The 19,284-nt window shown below is 40.7% G+C and overlaps 1 protein-coding gene across 3 annotated transcripts in view; it reads left to right on the top strand.

Moving 5' to 3' along the window:
* Nucleotides 1–19,284, top strand: part of LOC104057514 (probable acyl-CoA dehydrogenase 6) — an 82,508-nt gene that overhangs the window by 60,987 nt on the left and 2,237 nt on the right. For all 3 annotated transcript variants that reach the window (XM_054059890.1, XM_054059888.1, XM_054059889.1), the window contains 3 exons: nucleotides 5,686–5,859; nucleotides 11,630–11,791; nucleotides 11,949–12,099. In XM_054059890.1, the coding sequence (XP_053915865.1) occupies nucleotides 5,686–5,859; nucleotides 11,630–11,791; nucleotides 11,949–12,099 (487 nt within the window). The remainder of the gene's footprint in view (nucleotides 1–5,685; nucleotides 5,860–11,629; nucleotides 11,792–11,948; nucleotides 12,100–19,284) is intronic.

Raw genomic sequence — 19,284 nt, 5'->3', positions numbered from 1 at the left:
GTCTACAAAATAAATGGCATATTACTCTATTTATATAGCTCTTTGCTACATATGAACTACATGCAAAATGTTCTTTCCACAACAACATTAAACTCTTTCCTGTTTTGCATGAGGACTGGTGAACAGATTATATAATTTTTTCAGTGAACAAAGAATTATTTTTAAGCTTGCTGTCTTATTTCTTCAGAAAATATTGAAAATTATTCTCAAATATGTGAAAATAAAAGGATAAATAGTTTAGAGATCTCAAACTTTGGAAATGCGTGGGAAATACCTTGCAAAATAGTCTTATCCCACATGCCAACACCTGCCTCCAAGGAGCCCGTGGGCACTATCTGACTCCATTAGGGTGAGTTTACTGATGAGCCGTTTTTAGTACTAGAAGGATGCAGTGCTGTGCTATGATTGTATTCTGTGGATGGTCCTGATCTTCCTCTGATAACCGTCCTCCACCACCCAGCCTTGTGGGCTTGCTGGTGAGAAGTGCAAGCATAGCCAGGGTTCTTTTTGGCTGTGCTCTGTAAGGGAATCTTTTGGCCAGGGTGCTACTATCATTATCAGTTTAAATTACAGAACCAGTTTGTGAGTTAAATGTGGGCTGGAGTGAAAGCTTCAAAGATCTTGGAAGCAGGGATTTGTTTTTGAAGAAGACTGATATTTGGATGAAGATACTGAAGAAATACCTCCAAATCTAAAGGTACAAGTTCCAGTGGTACAGTGCACATGATGTCTGTTCCCAAGCATTCTGCAGACCTTGCAGCAATAATGTGCTGTATGTATAAAGGACTTCATACAGGGAGAATACAGTTAATGTTATGTTGGCAGGGACCTTTTGCAGTTCTAACACCTATTCAAAAATTTTTAAACCTTTTTGGTGTTCACTCATTTTAATATTTTAATAATATATCGTGAATTTGTTCAATATATATTTATAATATATTGAATGCATATTTTAAATATACAATTTATATTCAATATATTATAGTGTATATTATTGTACTTATGTATTAATATAGAATATTAAAACTGATGGCATTTTTGCTCATTTAATTCAAGCTATTTAACATATAAAATATATTAAGAGCATTTCACATGTAGGGACACCACCGTGGCAGTGAAACGAAGGTTCATAATGGATAAAACTGAGAACAAAACCCAAGTTTCCAGTGTTGCAAAAGAAGGTGATGGTAGCTACTTGAGGAAATGTCATTTAAGTGAATTTCAATGTAGAGTAGTAAGTAAGTGAGTTGCCTTGGGAATTAAGCAAGTTGTGAGTGGCTTATGAGTTTCTGCTCGTGCAAGCTCATGCAAGACAGGCTTTGAATGGAAGCTCAAGAGGATGGACCTGACCTGCTTTATTAGTTGTTGACTTTGTCTTTATTGATAAGTGATGAGCAAATGTGTAACTCAGAGCCAGAATCTCTCTGAATTTCCAGGTAAACTCATTTATCAGCTGTCTGCACGAAGTCCTTCTTGTGATTTTTCATGAAGGAGTCAGAGTGCAAATACAATATTAGTCTGAGATCAGTTTTCCAAAACTAACAAAGCAGCCAATCCTCTTGTTAGAGGCAGATCAGATATACAGAAATTGACTTGGAAGTTTTCAGCAAATTCACTTATTCCAAAAAGATATGTGAGTCATCATAACTTTAGGGGCAGGTGTTGTTAGGTCACAGAGCCTATACATGGGCCTTCTTTACTTACAGTAAGTAGATAAATAGTAGAAAAATTGCATGAGTCACCTGAAGCTGATCTGCAGAAGTGTAGAAGTCATCCTAGAAACAAAAATTGCACTCCTCAAGTCTATCTGTTTTCCGTCTCCTGTGTAATAGATACTGACCTCCAAAAGGGCCATGGTACCAAGACTAGTGACATTTTGAAATGAAGTATTAAGTCGGTTGGATCAGATCAGATATGAGATTTTTCGGGAAGACAAAGAGGAAAAGTATGAAACATTTGACACAGAGTATGCCATTTGACACAGATGTGAGGAGGAAGCTCCAGCTGTTTTGATACATCCTAAGGATGTCTGTGTGCTGAAGATTGTGCTCCTTGGAAGGCAGCAGACCAAGACTATACAGGAAGTGTCAGAAGGACGTCACCAAATGATGCATTATCAAGCATCTGTAGCTGTATGTGTGTCAAAGCTCAAGAATGCGTGCAGTGAAGAACAAGTGTGTTATCTCTGACTAACTGTTGCAGTCACCAGTCTATATGGCAGGGTAAGGAAGGAATCCATGATGCAGTGGTAGTTTATTCCTTGCTAGCAGATGCAAAAAAATGGGGGACTAGAGCAGCATTTTTTTGCAAAAATATTTTTTTCATACTAGCATAATGAGGTGATTAGAAAAAAAAAAAGTTCCAAGTCTGAAAGTGAATGATTAACTTCAACAACTGATGGTTTATGGGAGATATGAAGTAGAATTGGTTTCTTCTAATTTTAGGTGTGTACAGTGTATTTAGGGTTAAGAAAATTGTGGTCTAGATTTGATAGACACTGCTGAATAAATTTCTCATAAAGGGAATAACAGCAGTGTGCATTAACAGTAGATATCCAAATTAGATGAATACTCCTGTTACTAACGATGTCTTTAAAAAAGCTGAACTTCTCGTATGAAGGAAGATAATCTAACAAGTTGTAAAATGTCTGTGTGTAAGATATACAGACAAATGGCTTGCAGCCCTAATCTGGTAACTATTTGTACACTGGTTGGTCCTCTGAGTCCTCAGATAGCACTGGGGCAGCTTTCAAGTAAGAGATAATAAAGAGAAGAGAATCCAGGAAAGGAGAAAGAGCATGCTTCTCAGTGTGCAATTTAAAATGTGCCTCTTTCCATTTGTAAGGGCACTAAATGGTGTCAGGAAAGAGCAACTGCCTTTCCCTCAAAACAGAATAGAAGAAATAAAAGAGACTGTCAGAAGTCTGAAAGTGGCAGGAAAAGAAAAATCAAAGATACCTGGGAAGAACTGCCCAGGAAGAGATATAGAATCTACCCCAGTGATATTGGTGCTAGCAACACAAATGGCTCTGTTAGAATGATTTTAGTAAGTCAGGCACTTGACCTTGCTAGATTGAGATTTGTGTGTTGTTGGATGGCTTGTGATTTCTTTAATGTAGACAAAACTCCAGGAATTATCTGGGCACATGGTTTCTACTGCTGCTGATAGTTTTTAATATGTAGTATCCCTTATGAAGAGAATTAAGATAATTAAACTAAGTAAAGGAAGATTTTGATGCCGTATTGTAACTGAAGAGATGATTATGTATCAGTGTCTTCAAAAAAGAGAAAATATAAAGCATGTACTAGCAACAGAGGGGGCACTGCATGAGGCTGATGCAGTTTCTTCTCCTTCTGAATGAGAAACATGGATCAATCTAAGAGTAAGTGAATCTGGTAAGGCACAACAAAGGGAAGATGCTGCTGGATTCAGGAAACTTGAACCCACAACCCAGTCTGGAAGCACTGTGGATGGAAATCAATACGTTTAGCTCCTCTAACCAAACCTGTAAGAGCTTTCTTTGGTGGTGGTTGCTGTATGTGGATCTGGGGAAGTACACAATGGGACTGATTTAGCAATATAAAGAACTGGCGGCAGTTGTACTTTTTCCAGCAAAGTGCTTAGTAAATCACCCACTAACAAGAGCAGTAAGTGCATCTTCATATGGGTGAGGAGCACAAAACCAGCTGAAAGAAGACTGAAGACATAATCTCTGAGACTCTCAAAGAAGCCAAGCAGTAATATTCCAATGGGAAAAGATGTTCCAGAAATCACTTGGGCCTGCAAATGGTTCACTGTGTTTGTTTAGCTCTGCTTTCAATACAGAAACAAACCACAAATGCTTTTTTTGGCATGTCTAGTTGCAAATTGTTGGATAATTTTCAATCCAAGAGTAAAAACTTTTTATACAGCTGTCTTGATTTTGTTCTTGCATTGAACACATATCAGAGCAAATATTCCCAACACATGAACTGTTTCTAGATTGGCTGATGGAGAAAAGTCTTCAGTAGAAGATGTGGAAGTCTATGTATGTGGACGATATTCTGACAGCAGTCTTGGCGTTTGGAAATAGTGTCAACATTTCATCTCTGTGCAGAGATGAAACTTTACATAACTCTTACTCAATGCAACTGGACAGAGTGAATTTGAAATGAACAACTGCCAACTTCTGCCTGCAAAAACAAAGTAATTTTCATATGGCTGAAGGCCTCCTGTCAGTAGAAGATGACATGTCTATACTAGTTCAGAAAGAGATTCACTGGAATCCATGAAGGACAACAAGGTACAAACAAGTACAAAGAAGGACCATCTGTGTGGTGGCCAACTTCTACTAAGCCACATTAGAGAGTAGTAGAAGATTGAAAAAAATAGAATAAAGAGCAAAGTATTACCAGAATACCTTCTCATCACAAAACTAGTTAGAATAAGATGTATATGGGTAGTAAAGGCTTGGGGTTTTTTTGCAGAGGCATATCTGCTAATTTGGAGGACTGTTTTTCTACATACGTTGACTTTGCAGATTTAAGCAGTGTGTTTTGCACAAATTTTCACACCTGGTTGTTGGCTTCAAGTTACTTCTGAATCATTCTTGATTTCCATCCTGAAAATTCACATTAGCCCTAGAGCAACAAGGAAATAAAAAACTGAAGACAAGGGAATTACCACAAAAAAATCAGTGGGTGTCTGTTAAACTTTTATGGCATAGTGTTAAGACAGGCTTGCCTCTGAACAGTATCAGGAAAGAACTTGTAGCTAGGAAAAAAGGAGGAACATGAAGGAGTCCCACCTGGTGTGACCAGGTAGCTGAAGTCTCAGCCTGAAGGAACTGGTTCATCTCCAAGACACCATTGCACATGGAGTCAGAGCAGGGAGTAGGGAGCTCCATGGAGAAGCAAACCCTCTTCACATCACATCCACCTGAAAACTCAGAGGAATGATGTGTAATCATTATGAACCTTTCCATGACTGCTTAGATGAACAAAACACTATTTTGTAGGCCATCGTAAAATACATCGCTCTGTCAAAATTTGGAGTTGATATAGAATTGATGAATGTTTGTAGCAGTTACGAATTTCAGTCTGACTTTCATTTTTAGGAAAAAGTGTTGTGGTGTGATTATAAACACTCTCTTCTACAGGTACCAGGAAACATCAGGATATGCTAGAAAAGGGAAAATAAATGTGGAAAAGAAGGAAGGAAGAGGATTTCCAGGAGGAGAAATTCTCTAGTTGCAGCTTAAAACATAGCTCTGTTTTTGCCATTATTAAATATTTCTGTACTGTTTCACAGCAGTCCAGGCACTCAGCAAATACTGCTGAATTGAATTCCAGCATTTTATTAAAGTGCACTAAAAATCAAACATAAGTAAATAAATATTGCATTGTTTCAAGATGTGCATTTACTACTAGTAAACAATTATTATTTGGGGATATAATGAGAGATGGGACTTTTACAAATGCAGTTTCTGATTTGCTAGTTAAATAAAATGGAGAAAACTGTTAAAAATAGGGTGTGGGGCATTTTGCTCTTAAATTCCAGAACACTGTTGTGTTTTTCCTTAAGGTAGGTTTCACTGTGGTCTTGGCACATACCTTCTCATCTGCAAACTTCGCTTTCTTAAAGTGCTGTACTTTTACACAGAGCCTCTATTTTTTTGTGACCTTTGTAATACCCCTTTTTCTTCAGGCATTCATGTTGCTAAAAAGATAGACAAACTAGGCATGAGGTCATCGGACACAGCTCAGATCTTTTTTGAAGACGTAAGGGTCCCTAGCAAAAACATCATCGGTGAAGAAGGAATGGGTTTTACATATCAGATGTTGCAATTCCAAGAAGAGCGGCTGTGGGGCGTAGCCAGTGGTAAGTCATCAGTTGTGCTTCTGGGGCCGGGCAGGGAAATGGGGGTCACCTTGTGCATGACTAACAGCACTTTCCTTTTATTGGAAATTGCAGTGATCTCTTACAATCTGTTTTTGAAATCTGTCATAGCCTGGATACAGACAACCTTCCCTTTCTGTAGGAAAACTTGAAAACTTTGTGAGGTATCACAGAAGCTGATTTTGCCTTGTTTCTTTTTCTTGGTGCTATTCTGCTGCTAAGAAAATATGGCATCATGTTATGTCTGCTACAAATATATAACAAAGGCTATCAAAATACTGGCATGAAATAGAAGGGCGGTGACTTTTCCCATAGTGCAGTGAGCTATGATGTTTATCCAGGGTTTTAGAAAATTAGCTTAGTGGCTGTGTAAAGGAGTGGATGTAAGAGCTTTGTTTTGCAGATCTGTTTTGCCTCTATATGCTTTGGACATATGTGGTACGGCAAATTCTTTTCCCTGAAATCATGATGTCATAAAGTTCTTGTTGCTCTGAACTCAGGCCATAGGTGAATCTGCATGTTTGAGTTATGTGGATTCTGGATATTCCAGGTAACCAGATTCAGGTCTGGATTGTCCATTTTCAGCTTCCCAAGCTTCCCTCACACCCCATAGTGCTTGCTTCTTCAACTTGAATATAATGAGGTTCACTGCAAGATGATTATACCTCTTAATTTCAGGGCTGTCTGATTAAACTCAGGATATCCGTGCTCCTGTGCGTACCCTGCCAGTTACTGTTTGTGTGTGCCTGGGGCTTCAGCAACTCTAAGAAGTGATTTTCTGATTCAATAACCAAATGAAATATCACTCCCTGTTCTGGGTTGATCCCAGACCAAATATTTTAGAGTTCAAACACTTTAAAAAAATCTGTGGGTTTGGCCAAAATTCTTGGTTCAGCCTGAGATAAATAGTAAATGTGAGAGTAGTTTTAACAAAGAACAGGAGGAGAACTGAGAGAACAAGGGATGCCACTGCGGACCCAGGCAAGGAGGTAACGTGGTCCTGCTGCTGGTCCTGCTTTAATTAAGGTGTACACAGACTGAAAGGATATGCGTTGTGCATTCTTATGTTCAGTTTGAACTCTTTTAAGTTAAACAAAACAATCAGAAACTTTGGGTTGCAGTGATTCTCCACAGGCAGCAGAGTAGCCTGTGCTGTTAGTCATGCCCCAGGCAGAAGTGACGCACACTGACAACATCAAAACACAGAGCCTGGCAGGTTAGATCACTCCTGTTAAAACCACTTTCAGCTCGGTACTGTCCAGCCTTGCACAACCACACGACAGTCACCGTGCTCAGCCAGGAAGCAAGACACTAGGTTTCAGTTCTTGGTTTTGCCCAGAAAAACATGACAGGAGGAATTGAGCCCTCACCCTGGATGAGCTGTCTGGGAAGGGCATCTTCACTCCCCCTGCCATGGCTGAGCAGGGGCCACCAGAGAGGAAGGGCCTTGGAGCTTGCCAAGGGAGAAGGTTGGCTGCCTCCTGCAGCACTGTGGATGGTGTATTATACCTTGCTGCCCCCCTGGTTTTCCTTTTATCTGCTATCTCCTATCTGATATAAAATGCATGAAGGTACCGGGATCAGGGACAAGATCCACTGTTTGGGCCAAGTTGCAAACTTCATAAGTAACCAGTTGCCGTAAAAAAGAAATATGCGAAGCGAGCCAGGTGCTTGCTGGATGCAGGTTGTTTCACCATGACATCTAGTTGTTAGCTTCCAGTCCTGCAAATGTTTTTCTATTTGTTCAACCACAAGTGTTTTGCTGAAGGTGGAGATGAGCAAAAATGTGTACGTACCTTCAGTAATTCTGTGATTAGATCTGCATATGTGATCCTAGTCTTCGCTTCTGGCCCACAAAAGGACATTTCTGTTCCTTCCCAGTTCATGCCTATTCACATAACATTGAAAATCATCAGTCTGCTTTTAAACACTTCAGGGACCAGTCCTGCCATCCTTGCTCTCACTGCTTCTTAAACCTTGGAAGAGGCAGTTGACTGCCATTCTTTTCTTCCTTTCCTTTTTGGGGGTTGTTTTGTTTTGTTGTGTTTGGGGGGCTTTGTTCTGGGGCTTTTTATTGTTTTTATGTGCTTTTCGTATCAAGTGTCATATGCTCCAGCCTTCTCTTCATTAATTATGTTCTTTTGTGGCCAGATTTCAGAACATGTGGGGAGTTTCCTTCCTCTTTCACCTTCATATTGGTTTTTTCCCTTTTAAAATGAATTTTGAGACAAATAGATTATAAATGGAAAACTAATTTCCTGGAATCGCAAAATTTAGTTACAGGTGTGGTTATTTCTTCCAAGTGACGCGTTGCCAAGGGCATTGGTAAAAGGCAGTGTGTTTCTTGCTTCATTGAAAGAGAAGAGCCGACACATCTCTCTCCGATGTTGTGACACTTGGTAAACACTGTCCATTTGCAAACCTGTTACACTGATCACAGGAAAAGAATGTTGCTATGGCAGGAAAGCAAAGGTTTCTTGTGAATTGCTTAACTCAGAGGCAAAGAAAGAGTTCAGTGTGTGTGAGAGAGCAGAATGTCACTTTTCTGATGACTTCTATCTGTTCCTGTAGTCTCGGTTTTGTGAGCACCATTGAGTCATGGACTGTAAGCAGGATGACTGAACATTTTGCATGGACACTGAACATTCTTACGAGACAAATTGCTCAGCTTGGAGCTCACTGCACAGCTCAATAGAGCATGATAAGCCACAGCCTAAGAAAAATACATGAATTTCCTTTTGTTTTGAGAGAAGACATGGAAAGACAAAGTGTGTTTACAGTAAGGAGAACTTTAAAGTGGAAAAATATAAGTTGGATGGAGTACAAGGAAAAGATTATTCTGCATCTGGCAATATCGACTGCTTTCTCAGTTCTCAGCTGTGTGGTACACCATGAATTCCTTAGGCTGCCCTACAGTGACATTGGCCATGGGGCCAAGTCTGTCTGAGGATGTGGAGAACATTATATGACAAAAGAGGAAACAAATAAACACCAAAAAAACCCAGTTCATAGAGGAAGTTAGTTTCACTGTTAAGAATGGCATTTCTCTTTTCTTATATGACTGGCAGTGTATTGTGTGGTGTTACATTGTACAAGACTGTTGGCAGTCATGATATTCACAAAGTGCTGCATTTTGTTGCTGTTTGCTGCACAGTAAAGCTTTGCCGTATCAGAGCTATGCTCATACATCTAAGTAGATGACATCACAGAATGATCTTTAACGATCACCTTGTCCAATCCCACTGCCTTGGGCAGGGAAGTCTTTCACTCAATCAGGTTGTGCAAAGCCTCATCAAACGTGACCTTGAATACTTCCAGTTATGGGGCCTCAACCACCTCTCTGGGAAACCTGTGCCAGTGTTTCACCACCTTCATTGTAAAAAATGTCTTCCTTATGTCCGATCCAAATTTACCCTCTTTCAGTTTAAAACCTTTGTCCCTTGTCCTGTCAATACATGCCCTTGTAAAAAGTCCCTTCCCATCTTTCCTGTAGGCCCCCTTTAAGAACTGGAAGGCTGCCATAAGGTCTCCCAGAAGCCTTCTCTTCTCCAGACTGAACAACCCTGACACTCTAAGGCTGTCTTCATAGGAGAGGTGTCCCTAACACTCTGATCAGCTTCGTGGCTGTCCTCTGGACTCGCCTTAACAGGTTTATGTCCTTCTTATGTTGGTGCCTCCAGAGCTGGTGACAGTACTCCAGGTGGGATCTCACGAGAGCAGAGTAGAGAGGGAGAATAGTCTCCCTTGACCTGCTGGCCATGCTTCTTTCTATGCAGCCCAGGACTGTTCTTAGAAGATTTCCTCTGTTTATTTCTGTCTGCAAATGGCAGTTCCAGGGATAAGCAGAAGGGCAGTGATGGCAACTGAGGAGACAGGAGGATGGATCAGCTGAGTCATGGAGCAGGAAGGAGACAGTGAAGCAGAGAGTTGGACGCTGTGAGAGAAATTCTTAGGCTCCCTGCTCCCAGCCCTGATGTGTGGTGACAGCCGGAGCAGAGATGGGCCAAAACTCCTTCATGATCTTCAGCCCTTTTGCAAGCAGGACCTAAATAGGTGCTGGGAACCCCATGAGGCATTCTGGAGCACCTTGCTCTGACAGACCAACACAAGACTAATCCCTTGTACTTATACCTCCCACCTCCCTTCTGCTCTCCAGGCACTGGCATGTATTGTTTAGTTTCCCTCCTAGTAGCTCAGACTCAGCTGTAAGCTTCCCAAGTATCAGTTTAGGGGCAAGGGGCAAGAGCTGCCTGGACGCTTCTTGCTTCTTCTGTAGCATCTCTCAAGCTGGAGACCATAGACATACAACTGAAAAAGTTGTTAATAGTGTATATGCTACAGTGTTGTGTTACATGGTCCTTTGGAAGAACAGAGATGATCCTTTTGTAGAAGAGATGTGCCTGAAAAGTGAAATTTACTTTCAAGTATAGAAAACCAGAATTAGGAATGTGAAAAATAGATCACTGTGGAATGTGGGGACGATACATGAAAGAAAGTGTTTTGTGGAAGAGTTGGTGAATGATCGAGGCAGTGGGCAGCTGGTAGCATGCGAAGTCTGCACATGGAAGCAGTATAGGGAAGAAATTTCAATAGAGTAGTCTTGAAAGTGATGCAAAAGGAATATGAAAGCACACCAGCCTCCTATAAAGAACTCTTATGTGGGTAACTAGAGGAGCCATGGCAGATAGGAGAAGGAATCTGTAGCAGTCCAAGGTTTGGTTGTATTTTGCATTTCAGATTCAGATTTTTGTGGTTTAGATTCTACATGTGGATCGATGTGAGTATGAGTATTTCAAAAAGAGAAAACAGAGTCCTTTTCGTGCAGATGGATTTGTGAACTCTCTTCCTACTTCTTGCCATAGTGACATTAGTCCACATTTGCCAAACAAAATTCTCCACAAATTCAGCACCTGCTGTTGTCCTAGTCATGCTGCAGGAGACTGATAGCCTTGCCCTTCAGTTCAAGGCTGGTTTGTCTTGGATAACAAACTTTTCGCTTTTCTTCTTGTTTAAAACAGTATATAAGTTTACTCAAAAAGTAGCGGTGAACTCGTTCTTTTCCTTCAAAGCAGGGTCTCCCATCTCTCTCACCTGTCTTCCAGCAGTATCCTATTGATTCTGTTTCCATTAGAAGCACTGCTTAGCTTTTACTAAAAGAGGCTGTGAATCTTAATGTTTTTTCCCTTCCTTTCTATACCAGGATCTGATTACAGAATGCAGACATAGTAAGCAATCTGTTCATGTTCCTTGATCTCTAAATAGGTTTCTGTCTTCTCCCTGAAAGCTTCCTTGAATTTACATTTCTACAGCATTCCTCAGTGAGCACATATCTGCCTTTAGATGTTCTTTCAGGATTGTAACAGATCTTTGTGACACAGGTAGCATGGAAAGCAGGAGTTGCCACAAGGTTTCAATAAGGCCCCAAATGAGGAGGCGGTTTGTAATGTCATACCTATTACATACTGCTCTCTGTGACTTTACTTTGTTCCTCCTCACCCCCATTCACTCTCCTCTGAGTTCTGGCAACTTGGGGCTCAAGTGAAACCGAGATAAAGAGGTCTTGAAGGTACGAGGAAATACCAGACTTTTCCCAGAGTTGAAATTCTGCATCCCAAACTGAGTGTATGGAGTAATTGACTTAAAAAATCTAATTTTTTGTTTGTAGAATGTGAAAAAAAGATCTTATTCAACAAGAAACAAAACCACAGATCTCGCTAAAAATATGTCTTGTTCTGTCCTTTGCTTCTACAAGTCCTGACAGCAATGGAAAATATAATACAAGAAACTATTGACTACACTCGCCAGCGAAAAGTGTTTGACCGCTCTGTCCTGCACAACCAAACCGTGCACTTCCGCCTGGCTGAGCTGGCAACCGAAGTGGAGCTACTTCGTTCGCTGCTGCACCGTGCTGTTGGTGAGATCCCACACCTGCCTTCCCAGATGTGCCTCTCTTCATGCAAAAAAAATGTTGTCAGGCTAAAGGAGCACGGGGAGGTGATTGCCAGAGAGGCAGGCTGTGATCAGTGACTGTGTGTGTATAACTGTGCTTTTTAATTGATCTATTTACTTAGCTCTCTATGTGGAAGGCAACGATGTGACAAAATTTGCTTCTATGGCTAAGCTGAAGGCAGGTCGTCTGACCCGTGAAGTGTCTGATAGTTGTCTCCAGTTTTGGGGAGGAATGGGCTTCACCAACGAGGTTCTGGTGAGCAGGTGTTACAGGTAAGCAAGTGAGTGGTGTAAATAGTAAATCGCTTTACTGAAATTGCTTGTCTTGCTACAAGACCATCCATTGTAAAGGGCACCAACTCCTAGCTAATGTAGATGGTATTGCTGCACTGAATGGTGTGTCACTGATTTGCAGTGTGGATGCAAGAGCATCCGCAGTCCCATTGACTTCCAGGTGGTGTGTGCAAGTAGACTGACTATTCCATTGCCAAAACTTGGCTTTGCATTACAACTGTGTAGTTTGAACCACTCCTGAGTTAGCTTGAAGGTCAGGTGAAAGAAGTAAGCTCCGTATTTTCCCTAATGGCCATACAGCATCTCCCAGGCAACCTGACAAGGAAAAAAAAGGTGAAACCTCCCAGCAAGTGATTAATTTTTCTCTGTGCATTTTGTTTCCTGGTAATGTTGATTGCAGAACAGAACTAACATAAAAGAAAAGCTTTCTTCCAAAACCAATGAGTATCACCTGTATCCTTTTCCCCAAATATATGTGTGAAACTGGAGTTCACCATTAGGCTCCTGCAGGGGTCTTTTTTGATAGCAGTCTCCACCTGATTAGTCATATTGGATACCATGTGAGACGTACGAGAGATGTAGCTGCTTCCAGCAAGTTGTTAGATCATTAAAATGGGACAGAGGCCTTTTAGCAACTTCAATAATTCCTGTGCCAGGCCCTTGAAATTTTACCATATAGAGCAAAAATATCTCTAAGCAAACAGGCTTCCTGGCAGCTGCTAGGAAAATTCTGGCACCAGGGTCGTACATTTTGTAGGAGGACCAAAATGGAACTTCTCTTTTCTTGCAGTAAGAGATGTCAGTTCAGCCCTTATGCTTGGGGATGACACTAAGCTAGGGGGAAGTGTCAATCTACTTAAAGGTAGGGTGGACTTCCAAAAGGATCTGAAAAGGCTGGACCAACAGGATGACGTCTGACAAGGCCAGGTGTAGAGTCCTGCACTTGGGGCACAACAACCTTGTGCAGTGCTACAGGCTTGGGGAAGAGTGGCTGGAAAGCTGCCTGGCAGAGAAGGACCTGGGGGTGTTGGTTGACAGCCGACTGAACATGAGCCAGCACTGTGCCCAGGTGGCCAAGAAGGCCAATGGCATCTTTGCTTGTATCAGAAATGGCGTGACCAGCAGGACTAGGGGAGTGATTCTGTCCTGTACTCAGACTGGTGAGGCTGCACCTCAAATAGTGTGTTCAGTTTTGGGCCCCTCACTGCAAGAAAGACATTCAGGTCCTGGAGCAGGTCCAGAGAAGAGCAACAAAGCTGGTGAAGGGGCTGGAGAAGAGCAGCTGAGGAAACTGGGGTGGTTTAGCCTAGAGATGAGGAGGCTGGGGGGAGACCTTATCACTGCCTACAACTGCCTGAAAGGAGATTGTAGAGTGGTGAGTGTGGGTCTATTCACCCGTGTGACTAGACGAGAGAGAATGGCCTCAAGCTGTGCCAGGGGAGGTTCAGATTGGACATTGGGAAATATGTCTTCACTAAAAGGTCTATCAGATACTGGAACAGGCTGCCCAGGGAGATTATTGAGTCACCATCCCTGGAGGTATTTAAAATGCAAGTAGATGAAGTGCTGAAGGATATGATTTAGTAGCAGACAGGTACGGTTGGACTTGATGATCTCAAAGGTCTTTTCCAACCTAGTGATTCTGGTTCTATATGGTACCTAATCAGGAGTTGGCAAAAGTAGCTAGGGTTCAGGTATTTGAAAGTGCCGGTAAGTGTATCTGTGTAAAGTGAGAGCAAAACACTTAGGGTTGCACTTAAGCGTGTTTCTTTTAGTAGATTGAGCTACTTTATTTTTTTTCTAATAGCATTTTATGAACAAGAATGCCATTGTGGTAGGTCAAAGAGATCTTCAACCTTTTTTGATTTGTGGATTCCTGAAATTTTCTGGTGAGAGTACAGTGCGTATGGTGGTGGGCTTAAGCCAACTGTCAATATGATGCGTTTTCTTAGTTACTTCTTTTACAGCCTCTTTATTAGCAGCTAAGGGTCCCTGGTGATGCAGATGGTGAAAACTACTGCAGTAGGCATCTGAATTGAAGCACTTAATGTCAATGTAATAATGTGTGCAGATTGATGTGTATGTACTTTTAGATAGCTTTCATTTGTTTTTAGATTGCCTTCCCCAGTATATTCAATAGTAATAACTGTGAGAGAGCTTTCCTGTGTGAATGCCAGAGTGGTTTATAAGTACACTAGCCCAGTCACATTTTTTCTTGAGAAGAAATCCAAAGTATTTCCTATTTGTATAAACTGTGTCAGATGGCTCAATAAAGATACTTTTCTGCCTCTAAAACAAACACTGTTATAAATGAGGCTGAAGGTGGTGTGCTGTGATATCTATACTCTAAATTAGTTTTCTGTGATTCAGTAAAATTCCATCATTGAGTAACCATAAGCTCCCGGAAGGGAGAAGTAGTGTATTAGGTAAATAAGCAATTGCAGGTCAAAATCCTATTAATCTGTAACGATAAGCAAAACGGCAGCTTTCCTAAAGCTGTCCTTTTTCATACAGCAGTCTGAGTAACCACTCACGTCACTGTGATATTTCTCATGTAGTAAGCAGTGTACTGTACAGCATGTAATCTAGTTGTAACGTACAAAAAGCTTTGTAGCATAATTCTTACGAAGTTTCCAAGGAAATGTTAGCCTGTGACACATGGTGGGCTGTTACTCCTCAACGAGCCCACAGCATAATGCATGGTAATTTTAGTTATTAGTGTTGGTGGGGAGGTAATAAACAGACCTGCACAGAACTGTCTGCCAAATGACTTTATTCACATCTATCATTTTAATCATGAGCCTTTTAAACTCTGTAGAACAAATGAGTTTCATAAAGTCCAGTATGCTCTAGAAGGCATAAAGACAGTGGTTTCACCATGTAGGTGCCTATTTTATATCTGTAAATATCTCATTTTCAGTTGTAGGGATTCTGAGAAGGCGAATGCTTTCAAAAAAAAAAAAAGGTTGGCCCCAAACATCAAAGGGTTTAATAGAAAAATACAAGCCAATACTAACAACCGGTAAGAGTGGACTTTACAGATTTTACTCTACTAGCAGGATTCTGGAGAAGGAAAGCTGGAGCTGTGTTTATTTTTCTCTCCACTGTACAAAATCCCTCAAGAATATCATGGCTTAGGAAAAAAACAGTTATTTAACAAACCCACAATCTATATGAAAACCCCAGGCTGTGAGAGATCAGAGGGAGGGAAACTTTTTGTACCAAGTATATTGCAATTTTTCAGACTTCATAACATGCATTTTTAAAGAAAATCAGTGACCTATATATTTTAATATTAATTATGTAAACTTCAATTCTTATTGGAAGAACTTGTCTCTTAAAAAAAGATTGTGTTTTATTTTAAAGTTAAGATTGTTTCTAAGTACTAAACACTGTGTTTAACTGCTGTCAGTTTTTAGTTAACTCTGGTGGGGTGTGATGGGGAGAATGCTATAATTTCTTTACTTGCTGCATTGTGAAAGACTCAAGAAAGCAAGAGTGAAAAATATTGACTACTCACGTGAACTAGATAAAGTGTAAATAGCATTGCCAATGCACATAGCTGCAGAAGAAAAACTTTTTTTTTTACCTCAGCTGTCACCTAGGTATTGCACTATGAAGTTTTATTTGTAATTTAAGACAGTTAAGAATCAAATGTAGTTTTAATTGGAATTTTTTTAATAAGTAAGTAATGCATTTCCTTCCAAATTATTTTTTTATTTCTTTTAAAAAGTAATTTGAAATATTTTATTCAGTTTCTTTCTTTATTTCATTTTTTATATTCTGTCATTCTTTACAAAGTGTGTCTAACCTAGAATGAGTCTAGACAACTGGGGTTTTTTTAATCAGTCTTTGTCATTATCACGATTGATGGTTGTACCAAGCAAAATGAAGCCCATCAGCTTCTGCTGGCAAAACCAATTTGCTTTGAAGTCAGTAGCTAACTGTTAGGACAAGACTTAATAATGATTCCTCAGTCATCTGTGAAAACAAATCTGTAGTTTCATCCTTTTTCTGCAGAGGTTTGTAGATAGATGCCTGTCTACCACTTTTATTGACTTTTATAAGATCCTTGAGAGGGAATTTAGGAGATGAAGCACATGAGCTCATCTACGCTCCAGAGCAGGCTAAGGCAAATGCCTGCTCCTGCTCAGCAGTCCCTTGGGGGAATTAGGCAGGGCCATGCCATGCAAACTGGCAGGCACAGCCGCTGGTGGTTGGGCTGTGCCAGCTTGGCCAGAGACCTGTTGCCCCTGGGTGAGCTCAAACTTCTCCCTCCGGATCAAAGTCTCCCTTAGGTACTGCTTAATTTAGACAGTGTGTAAGCAGTCTCGCCGAGTCTGAAGATGGAAGAAGTCACAAAATATTAAACTTGAGGGTGCATCAATATATTTTGTGGAGAAAATTCTTGCCAATAATACAATTTAAATAATCATGAGGGGAAAAAGGTAAACATTTTCTAATCACGTGCATTTTGTGCTTAAAGGGAGCAGTGTGTAAATAGCCTTCTGGGAAGCAGTGATACTTTTGAGCCACGTAAAACGCTGGGAAGCATTTACCAGTGGCCTCCTAACCAGGGAAGCAGGGAGCAGCATCTGTGAGGGGCTGCTGCCATGAATCCAGGCTGCTAGGGAAAACCAGAGCTGGAGTCATATAAACTTACTTTCTTCCCCATGTCTGACCAGCACTGTTCACTGCCAGAAATGGGAAAGAAAATGACTTGTTTTCTCAGGACTTTAAAGTTATATGAAGACATCTGTACTGAAGATACAGCAGACTCCTCACAGGCTGCTTGTGAACACAATGGGCTTTTTAGATCCCAATGCTGTATGCCTTTCAACGGGAAAATGTAGCCTAGAGCGTCTGCCTGACCAGGCATGGCTTCTCAGCTGCAGGTAGCAAGTGGTAGTGGGATGCACAGTTGCAAACACCATCGTGTTTTATCACCTTGATACCAGAGACAGATTTAATGTGCCATTAGCTTTAGTGCCTATAGAGCATGTTATGGAGTCAGAAGCTTTCTTTGTGCTGTGAAATAGGTACCTGTCCCTACTTCATGGCTAGTGAAATCACATGCAGGGAGAGCTCAGACTGGAGCAAGGACCAGCCCTGATTCTCAGGATAACTGGGACTAGAAGTTTACAGGCAGGGTGATGGACACAGCTTGGCGTGTGCAAAACAAGTGCTGAGTGACACTCTGGATGCAGCAAGGTGAACGCCAGCAGAAAGAGGAGTATTAAACTGAAGTACTATACTGGCTTATATTATTCAGGAACACATTCAGCCTGTAAATTAGAGGGTTCCTAGTCACTAGAACAACTTTGTGAACTTTTCAAATTAGGATAGTCCAAGATTAAAGGGAGCTTTATTTCTCTCCTCAAAGCAGTGCTTGATAAATTTCTGAAGGAGGGGAAACTTGATTTGATGATATGGAGGGTTGGTTTTGTTCCTTTTGCTGCCTAACTAGAAGTTATTGATAACCTTGGTTGAGTTTGGTGAGTGGGAAGGGCTTCTCACCCTCCCCCATATGTGCAAGTTTTTAACTCAGCATTGAAGAAATTATTTATATTTTTTGTCCCTCAAAAAGTGGATTGCTTTTTAACATTGACGTATTTTGATTTGATTGAGTAGAATAAGTCTTCTCATCTACAGTGGATGTTTCAGGTGCGTGGGACTTCCTGAATGAGAGTAAACTCTTTGCCTGAGGAAAGGGATAAATCCTGACTGTTGTGTTCTGCCCCCTTAAAACACTCACTGCAAACTCCCACTCTACAAGGAAAACAGCATTCAAAAAGCAGCTAGAGGTTTGGTGCCTCAAAACTACACATTTATGTAACTGTATGGTGTGTTGTAGGCTATTTCCTTGCTGTCCTGTGTCAGGGTGAAGCCATTACAGCTCAGTGCTCACCTACTGCAGGACATGCTGGTCTGTTATGGGGGCAGCGACAAGGCGAGAGAGAAATGAGAAAGCAAAGTGTTGCTGTGATAGATCAAACACATTCTAGGGGTAGCCTACCTAACAGAATAAAATGCTAATATTTATATACTAAAATATTTTTATGCTGTAGTAATAATGTATTAGTGATACAATATAAACTATCGAATCAAACTTACAATAAATAGTTAATATACATGCTTACTTTACTATGTGATCTTCCCCAGCTTCCTCAAAGAATTCACAGCAGGGTAGTTAGACCCATGGTTTTGTTTTCTTATGCTGAAAACAAATCTCTTTCCCAGAAGAGGGCTGCTAGATTAACTTCATTTGAGTCTTTTGTCTTGATCCTCTTAGAATCTGTCCTATCTCCCCAGGGGAGAGACCGGCATTAGTCACCTGCCTGTAGATTCTGTAGGAAATATTCTTTATCTCACCCAGTGAGACAAAAATATAATCACCAGCAATTTTTAGACATACATGTACAAAAAGATATAGGAAAGGTGTTTTGGATTTTTAAAACACATATTTATATGTGATAACCTAATCTGTCACACCACCAAAGCCAGATCTTACCACTGTCTACTTATAAATTCATATAAACAAGCCGCATATGTGATTCCTGCTCCAAATGGGGGATTTTTATGAGCATCACAGAGTTCCGAGGATTGATTACTTACTGTTGCTACAGTGCTGGAAAGATGCAAGATGCTAAGCACTGGCAGGGACCTTCTGCAGCGTGAAAAAGCAGACAGCACTGCAGCAGAAAGAACAAGTAACCTATCATTGTTGCAGTTCTGCTGCATTCAGCAAGGCCCACAGGAAGGTGGGGTATCTTTAGGTTATTGAATTAAGTAGAGGTAGTTTAGCAGAACTGTTTCAGTGTTTGGTTATTTTTTTCTTCTGCCCAGAGGAGAAAAGAAATTTCTGAAGAAAACTTCTTAAGGTTGCATTAAGTTGCAACCTGGCTGGCAAAGGAAACTTAGGCAATACTGTTCGTTTTTAAATGAGTGCAATTAGAAATATGAGATAGAAGGTAAATCTTGGAGCAGCCATTCATTTTTAAAGCAGAGAAGCTTTATCTACTGTATAATACTAATACAGATTATGCCAGATCTCACATAGCCATTAGGGAGGTCAGGATGCTCAGTTAAAAAACTTGAATTAAAATTGTACCTTCTCCGTACAATTCTCCAATACCGAATATACTGATTCACTGATAATCTTTT

This window comes from Cuculus canorus, chromosome 2, assembly GCF_017976375.1.
Source record: "Cuculus canorus isolate bCucCan1 chromosome 2, bCucCan1.pri, whole genome shotgun sequence".
Lineage (NCBI taxonomy): Eukaryota > Metazoa > Chordata > Aves > Cuculiformes > Cuculidae > Cuculus > Cuculus canorus.
This window is presented reverse-complemented; position numbering and strand designations above follow the sequence as displayed.